This window comes from Ruditapes philippinarum, unplaced genomic scaffold (assembly GCF_026571515.1).
Source record: "Ruditapes philippinarum isolate M1 unplaced genomic scaffold, ASM2657151v2 ctg7619_1_1_1_1, whole genome shotgun sequence".
Taxonomy (NCBI): Eukaryota; Metazoa; Mollusca; class Bivalvia; order Venerida; family Veneridae; genus Ruditapes; species Ruditapes philippinarum.
Genome location: NW_026861223.1, coordinates 28,191 through 39,071, shown reverse-complemented (window position 1 = coordinate 39,071; position 10,881 = coordinate 28,191). Strand labels below are relative to the sequence as shown.

General features: G+C 32.3%; 1 protein-coding gene across 1 annotated transcript; it reads right to left on the bottom strand.

Annotated features, from left to right (window-relative positions):
* Positions 1–963: 963 nt before the first annotated feature.
* Positions 964–9,556, bottom strand: LOC132714938 (uncharacterized). The gene is made up of 5 exons (XM_060697869.1): positions 9,504–9,556; positions 6,568–6,652; positions 2,583–2,799; positions 2,103–2,137; positions 964–1,106 (listed from the first exon to the last, which is right to left on the bottom strand). The coding sequence occupies exons 2-5, from the start codon at positions 6,649–6,651 to the stop codon at positions 1,041–1,043; spliced, it is 402 nt and encodes a 133-aa protein (XP_060553852.1). The 5' UTR covers position 6,652; positions 9,504–9,556; the 3' UTR covers positions 964–1,040.
* Between the last annotated feature and the right edge of the window lie 1,325 nt (positions 9,557–10,881).

The window sequence follows — 10,881 nt, the reverse complement described above, 5'->3', positions numbered from 1 at the left end:
TAACCATTTAGCTGACACAGATCTAATACAGAAAATGCCGAAGTTTAAACATTTTAGTCAGCGTCAATATGACCTGGAATAACTTACACGTTATCAATGTAACCATTTAGCTGACACAGATCCTACACGGAAAATGCCGAAGTTTATTAATAAGCATTTTAGTCAGCGTCAAAATGACATAGAGCGATTAACACAGTATCAATATAACCAATATTTTGCTGACAAAGATCCTGTCCGGAAATTGCAGAAGTTTGTATATGCTTGATGTTTCTTAACTATATTGCCTCCTTGCAATATTTTGATAATATGACGTATGGCTTGAATTTAACAAACAATATAAATACATAATATATCCGTTTAATAGCAAAAGCAAGAAGATACTAATATTTTTAGGTGAAAAAAGAAGGGACGAAACAAGGTATATAAAATGACGTTTTCAAATTTATTAAGCCATTGGAAAAGAGTTGTTTCTAGCGAAGCTGAAACTTAACAAAGAATCAAAACATTGCATCTTATACCAAATCATAAACAAAATGTATAACATACAATTAAAATATTATCAAGATGTGAAAAAATTCAACATAACTTTTATCTTTTTTAAATTTCCTAAAGTAAGAAATTATTCCATGCAGGAATGACTTGAGATGCTATAAAAGCTTGACGTTATGAATGACGTATTGTTGTCACGGATTTAGAGGTCAATGATAAATAGATATGATAAATAGAATGAGCGTTTTTTGTATTTTGTTCTTAATGTGAACTTTAAGACACTTCTTAATTGGTTGGTGATTCATTCGCTAGTAAAGCGCGTTTTCACTTTATGTCAAGAAAAAAACGATGGTACATAATTTTATCCAATCAACATTTACATTATCAAACATCCAATCAGCAAGTGCGTTTTAAACATGGTTCGACCTAACCGGAAATTGAACACATATGTGTTAGTGATAATGAAAACGAGGCTATGCTCTGTGATATATTGTAGTATTTATATGTAGCACATGTACAACTAAAAGTGTAAACAGTCTGTGAACACAAATTCATTTCATTGGTTCGCCATTTATCGTCTGATTCAGCTTCATTAAATTCTGTTCTAGCGCCATTACCTGGGGATAAAAAGAAGAAAATCAATTACACGTTGGCATTTTACCGTGCAATTTAAGATACAAATATATATATAACTATATATGAATATTAAATATCAACCCATTGTTGGACAGTTAAGGACCCTTACACATAGAATCACCCCCACCCCCACTCCTCAAATAGAACTATTAATTCTTACCTGTGTGAAAGCTATAACTTGGTTTCACCTCAGGTATAGTTAGAAAATCTCAAAATAACCTTCACATTGCGGGTGTGACACATTGCCTAGTGACACATTTTAACGTGTTTTAACAAATTAACGTATATTATTGTTTGTGACAATATAAACATGTAAAAGTAATCATTTGTTTACTCAAAGGCCCATTGTGCCCCTGAAGTGCTTTTATTTTTATTTGGTTAAAAGCTTTTTATGACTATTTTTCCAAAAAGATACTCATTGGCCTATACATATCCTTACATTTTCTTCTGTTGCTTTTTTGCAATTAATCTAGTTACAGTGATTATATTGTTTGTATGGAAATCAAAAAACTACTTTTTATAACAAAATAAATCACATTTACCGCTTTTTTCGTTACAGGTAACAAGTATCTTACATTCTCTTAAAACATTATTTTAATGTTGTAAAACTCATGTTTACCATTTCTAAAACATTTGTTCGTTTTTTAGGCATAATGTGCCTTTAACATTTAACAAATTCATCATCAGTCATCAATAGAATATAAGTATGTTATATATGGGCCGCGTCATGACAAAACCAACATAGTGCGTTTGCGACCAACATGGATCCAGATCAGCCTGCGCATCCGCGCAGTCTGATCTGGATCAATGCTGTTTGCTATCAGTTTCTCTGCTTGTAATAGGGTTGGTAAGCGAACAGCATGGATCCTGATCAGACTGCGCGGATGCGCAGGCTGGTCTGGATCTATGCTGGTCGTAAACGCATTATGTTGGTTTTGTCGTGACGCGGCTCATATGTTCTTTTTTATTTTTCTCACCTTTCTTCCAATATTAACCATAAACTCACTGTGACCTGAAATTTAACATAAATATCGGATGATATATAGAAAAAATGTGATACAAAGATAAGATAATTAAAGGAAAACAAAATTGATCAGCTACCAACGTCTTTTTTCCTCCTTTTTGTCAACAACTACTTTGAAACTTCCAATTATTTTGGCCATTTTTGATAACACCAACCTTTTCCCTTAGGGAAGAGCAAAGGTCTTTTTTGGTATTTGAATTATAAACTCTCAGTGAGGTACCCCAATCCAAGGACGGTGAAAGAAATAGTATAATTCATGTTAACAAACACAGCAATTTGGGCTAAATCCCATCTAAATGGCCCCCTAAACCTAAAGTGTAGGTACAGAGTAAAGTAAAGCATATGCTCATTTTTATTCTCTTGCAATTATATGACAAAATGCAACAAGGTTACAAATACATTTCCTATAAGGACTTAATGACTAGGCCATTACCCTTCAGTACATCGATCTGACTATGTGTTTTGTAGTTGTCTTCTGCCAATGTATTAATAACAGTCTTAATGCTCCTTGTGTCCATTTCAAGTTTGCTGATTTCCCGATTGATGGCGTTGGTCATTGCTTGTTGTCGGTTCTCCATCATATTTAACTTTGACTCTAATGTATTCAGCTTTGACTGTACTGAGTTCATCTCACCTCTGGGTCCAGTAAACTGTAAAACAAGTAAAACGTTTGCGAGCAAAATTACGATACGAAAGACAGCAAAGCCGTACTTTTCAAAAAAATAAAGAATATGCACACGTAAAATTTAGAGAACGGCAAAATTAACAGAAAGCGTAATTTTTTTATGCTGTCAAATTTACGAAGTGTGCTTATCGAATAAGAGAAGTAATTCCGAGCAGTTTTGTAAATGTAGGAAAGGTCATGTTAAACCCGAAAAGTTATCAGAAATTACAAGTAAGAAAGAAAGAAAAAAGAAAGAAAGAAAGAAAGACAGAAGAGAAAGAAAAGAAAGAAAGAAAGAAAGAAAGAAAGCATATGCTTAATATTTTTTAGAACATCCTTTGCTACAATAACTCATTGGTAGGATACTACGTCATCGCGCACCTGTAAAATTCTCCCAATCGGACTGGGTTTTTCTGTCGACACGAAGATGAAAAAAAATGTTCTAAGAAATCGTTAGAATATTATTAGATAATGTAGCGCACCAAAGATTGGCCATAGTACTCGATAAGCATGAAAACGGGATAAAGTTTGTTAAGGAGTCTGAGTGGGAGCATTTAAGGAAAAAATCTTTATCCCGTTTTCAGGACTAAGCTAGCCATTAAAACTTAAAACGTTTTTCAAAGTTATATCAAGTGCTAAAGCCAATATTTGTAAAAAGAAAGAAAGTATTCCTATTGGGAGCATGTTGTAGACCTGTGCGCGATGACGTAGTATTCTACCATTGTAACTTTACAGTAAGTAAACATAAAGTAAAAGGAAAATTTAAGATACATCATTGTTTTGATATTTAGTGTCTTGATCTGTAATAAACTTATCCGCGGCTCTAGATCCTGTCAAAAACAACTTTTAAATTAACAGTTCAAGAAAGTTTCTTAATGTTTCTTAATGTTTATAGTACATCCCTAGTTAATAAATACTTTAATACAACAAAAACGCGATAATGCATGTTCGCGTTGCTGTAATCTAATACAAAATAATAGGAAAAGATGGAGTGAAAAATAGAATGTTAAAGGGATACGCCTTAGCCATGCACTACAAATACAATGTATTGACGAAAACATTTAAACTCTATTGACATTGTAAAAAACCGACTTATATCGGGAAATACCGTAACAAACTCAAGGCCTATCGATAGTTTTCGTTTTAGCTATTTCAGAACATTTTCGTCACGCGAGCGCGTGCTTTTACATTGTGACGTCATTACTTGAGAAAATACCAATATGTCGTCTCCCACGCTAACGACCATTTGTCTTTTCCGTATTTTTTTTGTTCATATCTTGCATTATGCAACACCCTTTACTAACTCCGCTTACTGTAGACTTGTTGAATTTGTTACTGATACAAAATACGAAAAAAATTCCTCGCGAAATAATTAATGATGAATATTTTATCAAAGTGCTAAATCGAAATCACTGTATAATCTACTGCAAATCTATTCAAGTCCACGGGTATGGGTTATTGCGACAAAAAGAACCTTTTACTTCCGGTCACCGTATCATATATTGCAAACTGAGACCATTCAACTCTATGGGTCTGATTCGCGCCAATGTTTTCGAATTTCTTTCATGTTAGAAAGCTTACTAGCTAGCTTACGGAACGTCGGTGGTTCTACTCAGGTGCCCGCCTGTGCTTGAAATAATACACAAAGAGGCACCTGAGGTCTTCCTCTACCAGTTAAGCTGGAAACCCGCTGAGTTGGCGCGATATACAAAAAAGACGCAAAGGTGAATATGGTCATGTTTCCTTAACATACGATAGTTTGTGTCAAAAATATTTAAGTCAAAATAAAGTATAGCCAAATGTATTCACAAAAGGACTGTAAGAATTGTTTATGATAGCTGGATGGAATTGGAGTTTGATAATTATTCATCGGAAAGGAGATCAAAGTTAAAGTTTGGGTTGGAATTGAACTTTTAGTTTCAGCGAACAAAAAGGGGGTCCGCAGATCGGCGAGCAGGCCGTAGAAGTGTAATGAGTACTCAGTAAAATATTGAGGCTGAATGAGAGCCAGCGAAAAGGAAATCCGTAGACCATCAAACAATTAAAATATAAGATTTTAAGGTGGGATTGGACTTTTGGACTTTTCAGTTTGAACCAAATGGGTACACGGCTCCTGAGTAAAAGAGTTAAAATGTAATAAATAAATAAGAAATCAACGTTTTTTATCTATTTTTTTTCATTATTTTTGTTTGTTTGTTTGTTGCTTTTTTCAGCGCAAAGGAGAAAAGGATGACCTGATATGGCCTACATCACATTGTTTTAAAGGATTTCGTTTCCTAGGCGGGACACTTACAGTCCAAATATTAACAGCACGCCATCACTTGAGTATAAAGTACAGGAACTCAGTTACAGAGGGTAACCTTCTAGTGTTTAAAATATTTCAAGTACCACCTTCCTTTGTAACCGGTGTGAATTGGGCGGAAAAGTTCATTTACTTTTAATGATCTCAAGTACCTATGCCTCGAAATAGGTCAATTACCCGTAATAAAACTCATATTAAATATGTTAGATTGATCCATGTCACGCGAAGGTTTCATATACATGTATTTACAAAAGTATTCAAAAGTTTTGTTCTAAACATTTTAGACTTCTGTGCCAAAAGATCACATGAGCTTAAAGATTCAAATGTGGCTTTTACATGAGTTACAAACAGAGCAGAAAAGTAAACTTTTGCAAGTTTTAGAATTAAGCCAAAACAACAGACTGAACTCGAGATGTATGTGTCGATATTAAACGCTTTGATTGCATTTACATACTAAAACATTGGCAGATTAGCCCGTCATTTTGAAATAATAATTTTTTAATAGTGATTTTCATTCAGTTGCATTTATTGTCTGTAGTTTATACCAATTTCTTTTAGTTTGAAAGTCATTAGCATATTGAAACAATCGAATCCGTACCTGGAACCAACCAGTGCTAAACAAAGCGTGTAAAGTTTCTTGCTCAAGGAAACAACAATCCTTAGATTACTAGTCTGACCCGCTAACCTGTCGGATATGCCGCCACAGTTGCAATTAAATATTTGTTCGTTAACATTCTTATGACAAAAAAACGGATTTTCCTTGTTCATCTAAAAGATTACAATACCATATAATAATTTAGATTAAGGCATTTTATGCCTCAGAATTATTTTATTCTTCTTTAGAAAGGCCAAACATTGTTTGATAATGGTCAATAATGGCCGAAAAACTATATTGTATCTTTTTACTTACACCAAAGGTTTTTTCCCCTCTGAATAGTTCAGTCTGTCCGCCTGAAGGACTGCGTATCCACGTATAATGATTTGACTTTATTGAGAAATAGATGCTTACAAACGGTTCACCACATATTTAAACGGTATCATGAAATTAGATGACTTGACCAATGAAATATCAATTTATTTGAGGATTGGCACTTTTGCAACGATGTGGAGCATCCGTTGCCGAGTGGTTAAGGTCATTGACTTTAAACCACTCGCCCCTCACCGCTGTAGGTTCGAAACAAGACAGGGACTGTGGATTCTTTTATGTAAGGAAGCTAACCAGCTAGCTTACGGAACGTCGGTGGTTGTACTCAGGTTCCCGTTCGTGCCTAAAATAATGCACAAAAGGGCACCTAAGGTCTTCCTCCACCAGTAAAGCCGGAACGTCTCCATCTGACCTATAATGTGTCGGTGTGACGTAAAACCCAATTAAACAATCAAAAAAGCAACGATGTATTTTATGTGGGTTAGTACCTTTATAAAACAAATCCTTCGTAGGGAAGAAAATCTTACCTGATTATAGTATGTGTAACTAGGATCAAAAGCCGAGACCGCACACACCACAACCAAACAAATTATCACAGCCTTGCCAATCATTCTAAAATATATAATGAAACATCTTCATTTAATGTATATCAATTTAACGCATGATATATTTTTAATATGCGAAGTTAAAAACAACAGACGAATATTTTAATGCACTTCGAAGTGTCAAGATGGCATACAATTTGAGATGCCTGACTTAAAAAAGATAAACGAAAAAAGGGATCTTAGGTTCAAGCCCTCCTGGGGTTCGTGGCCATGTTTCCTAACATGACCCAAGTATTTGTTAGTTCCAGTAATAGCTCTCGAGATTGATTCAATTAAATTTAAAGCTTTCATCTTAATTGCGCTTCAATAAAAAACTAATTTTCTGGCCTTAATATTAACACTACGTTTTACTCTTTGATAATTTCTTATAACGCAAAAATAATACAAAAAGAGCATTTATTTGGTTTTAGATCATCATCTAAACTGAAAAAAAAAATCTTCATGCGCACAACTTTTATATTTCTGAAAATGCCATTATTTTCGACAAAAACAAAAAAGCTTGTCAATGTAATCAAAAACGGTTATTATATGCTTCAAGCTTCAATTCGACTACTATTTTTTATCATTTGATAACGTTACAAAAAAGTTTTTAACGTTCATATTATTAGAATATATGTCACATAATTGTATGTAAATTAGATTAAAACATTCTGATTATTAACCCTTGTCTTTGCTAACCTTGATAATGCGTTCGTAAAGATATAAGATATTAAAAGGCCAGTAAATTTTTCAGATCAAGTAACATTAATTAAACATATTCACAAAAAGCAATTACAGGCGCATACATTTTATAATTGGAGACGTTTGTTCTACCCGAAAATAATTTCTTATTAAATAAAGCGCAACTAAAGAATGCAAACAAACATCAAAGTAATCAAATTGGATTAACCTTGTAAAAGGTATTGAATTTTGTCCGAACTTTGCGGTTATCCGAATGTATGGACTCTTTAATAGATAGACGATTATGCAAATATTATCGTTGTCGTCCTAAAAAATGGAGTCTAACATAAATTGTTTTTACTGCAACTGATAATTAACATCTAAAATAATATTTTAAGATATCAATTCTAGCACAGAACGTGAATACGTATTGTTTTAGTGTTTTCTATGCGCTTAGAATTGACGGCTTCTTGTGCTGGGAATCGAACGGTTATTGTAGTCATCAAAGCGGCCAAACTTTAATTTAATATTTTAAAAAAATGCTTTGACCTAAATTTCAACATATTTTTAATTATAAACTGTAACGAATGATTTTTATCCATACCTACACTTAGTACCACTTTTCTTATTTCTTTGCCATTCTTCTTGACATTTTTTGTTATGCCCTTAAATATTGACATTGCACTTTTACTAATTTTTTGGGGGTTTTTGTTTGTTCGTCTGCTTGTGCATTTTGCATAATCTCAGACTATGATATCTTTTTATCGCAATCATCAGTTGCTGAGCATTATGGGTGTTATCTCTTAATTTAGTGCATGCACGCATTTTTAATGAGAGCTACATGTCATTGTTTACTTACAAGCATCTATTTTTAGGCGCCATAACTTACTTTAACCTGATTGATGAGTTATTTTTCAGGTTGCGTAAAAAATTCCCGGAAAAATCCCCACTGAAATACTCATTTTCACTACATGAGGATTTTTTATAAACTTTTGGGCTTATTACGAAAGAAAGAAAACATAAACTAACAAACCTGAGATATAAGTAGTAAAAATGTTTTTTTCCGAAAAAGAAAAATAATAAAACAATTTTAAAACTTCAACATAATTACAAATAAATTTCTTGAGATTTCGATGCTTAACCTATAAAAATGAATGCCTCCAGATGAACCAAAATAAGATTTTAAGAAAAGTTTAAAAGTTTCCAGATTGAAATAATAATTTACTTATTAATGACTGATTTTGCAGTATTTATCACCATATTTTCACTGCGTGACTAACCCAGTAAGGGCTATTTTTGCATATGTTGATCTTTTTTTTTTGGTATAAACGAGGATTGTTAGTGTCGTTTGCAATTTGTAAATTACTTTCTTTGTACGCTTCTTCAAATACATTTTCATTTTTTTATGAAAATTAGCATGAATCTGGAGGTATGCTGTTTTAAACTCATATCTTAATCGTGTATTGAACCGGAAGTGATTCTCGTTTGCCGCCAGTATACAACCATGCCATCCTGCACCTCCGTACAGCCCGACCAGGCTCTATACTGCGGCTAGACTAACTTCATATATTTTCATTTTGATATTTTTAAAAAATGACAAAGGACAGTTTTAGAAATTGAAGCTGGATTGGTCCTTTTAAAAATAATGCAGTTTGAAGTTAATATAACGCTCTCGATTGTTTAAATTTACTAACTTTATCTTCTCTTCAGCTACTGCACAATGGACCCATAAGGCCCATTATATCTAAAAAGTGCTATTATTTTTATTTCTCATTTAGGTGCACTTTTTCAGTATCAAAAAAGTTACCCATTGGTCAATTGCTGAACCATCTTTCTCATCTGTTATAGTTAATAAGTATTTTGAATGGAAGTCAAAATACTATTTTGTTTACATTTTGCTTCTTTTATGACAAATTATTTCACATTTATCGCTACTTCCTTCATGTAACAAGCATCTAACATTCTTTAAAACCATTTTTAGACAATATAGAACTCATGTCTACCCTGTTTTAAGAAGTAAAAATTAATTTATTTCTGAGGCATAATGTGGCTACAAAGAAAAAACATTTGAAAATTTACATGTTTCATAATATAATGATTATTTGAAAAATGAATGACAGACCAACATTATGTTATGAATACTTTAATATATGTGTAATATTCGTGAAACATTTCGGAAATTATATCAAAGAACTAACCCTTTTCTGTTTATAATACAGCATTCCCTCCCAGAATGACACCTCTTTTTAACGATTCCCTTTCATTAACGGCAAACAACTTTAACACTGGCGTAGTTATCTCCCTTGAGCAACATCGGCAGCCTCCGTAATTTTACGAAGTTTTATGGGAGCATTACTTTAAAATATACATTTGCGGTATTGTTGTTCATTCTTTATAGTCATTGGCATTTCTTTCTAAGTTATCCAATACTTGAATTGTTATATTTATTGTTATCATGTAGTTAATATATGTTTAAGATTTCATTAAGTTTAACTTGCTTGTACTAACTCTTTTACCAGCAATGTATCAAAGTCGCAAACAAACAAATGAACAAGAGTTATCTTTATAAAACAAAGTTAATTTGTCGATAACTAAATAAGAATAACAACAACGTCAACATCTTTATGTTTTGGGTTAAAAAAATATCAAAAATGAATCATTGTTGTGATTTCAATTACGTTCTCATGAAATGTGAAATTGAAATGATTTATAAAATTAGCCATTTTGTATCCATACACCGGTCAATCAGTACACAGACCGCTTATAATTATTGTATCTGTTTGTTTGTTTTTTGTTTTTTTTTTGTTCTTTTTTTCTCAATGTAAGAAATATATTGGAATTTTTTTTATTGATTTTATCTTTAATTATATAATATTTGTAATTATAATATGTGATATTACGAACAATTTCTAAATTCTTTAACATAAATTTATACGTCATAATAGTATAATTAGCATCAGCGTTTCAAAAATCTTATTGTTATAGATTCAACAATAGTTTGATTCATGAATTATACATATTTTCTTCCATCTTGAATATTTTGACTTATAAACAAAGATATCTTCTCCAAGTTGTTTCCCACAGCTCTATTGTTTACTAATGTAACAGTATTTAGTTCATGATGTATAAACAAAAGAATACATATCCTATGTCTAGAAAGTAAACACTACGTACATAACACTTAAATTTTGAACAAATATAAAAAATGGTATTTAACTTATGATTTATTTAAATGTCATTTCTAAATTTTTCAAATTTTCGAAATCAACTAATAATTAATTGTTTGAAAAAAATATTTTCAAATATTTTCAAATATCAAACATTACCTTGTTTTAATTTAATTTTACCGTCAGCTCCAAACGTATGTAAATTACTGAATGAAACAGTGACCGTACTACGCACTTGAGAGATCTATTTGGCAATGACTGATAGGTCCTGCGATAAATAAAATAAATGTGTTACCGACGGATGACTTCTAGCACGACAAGCCTCTGATAAAATGCTTTCTCGTCTAAATTCCTTTTACTTTCGGTATTTAACGTACAAAGTAAATAAACTTTGTCGTTACAAGACGGA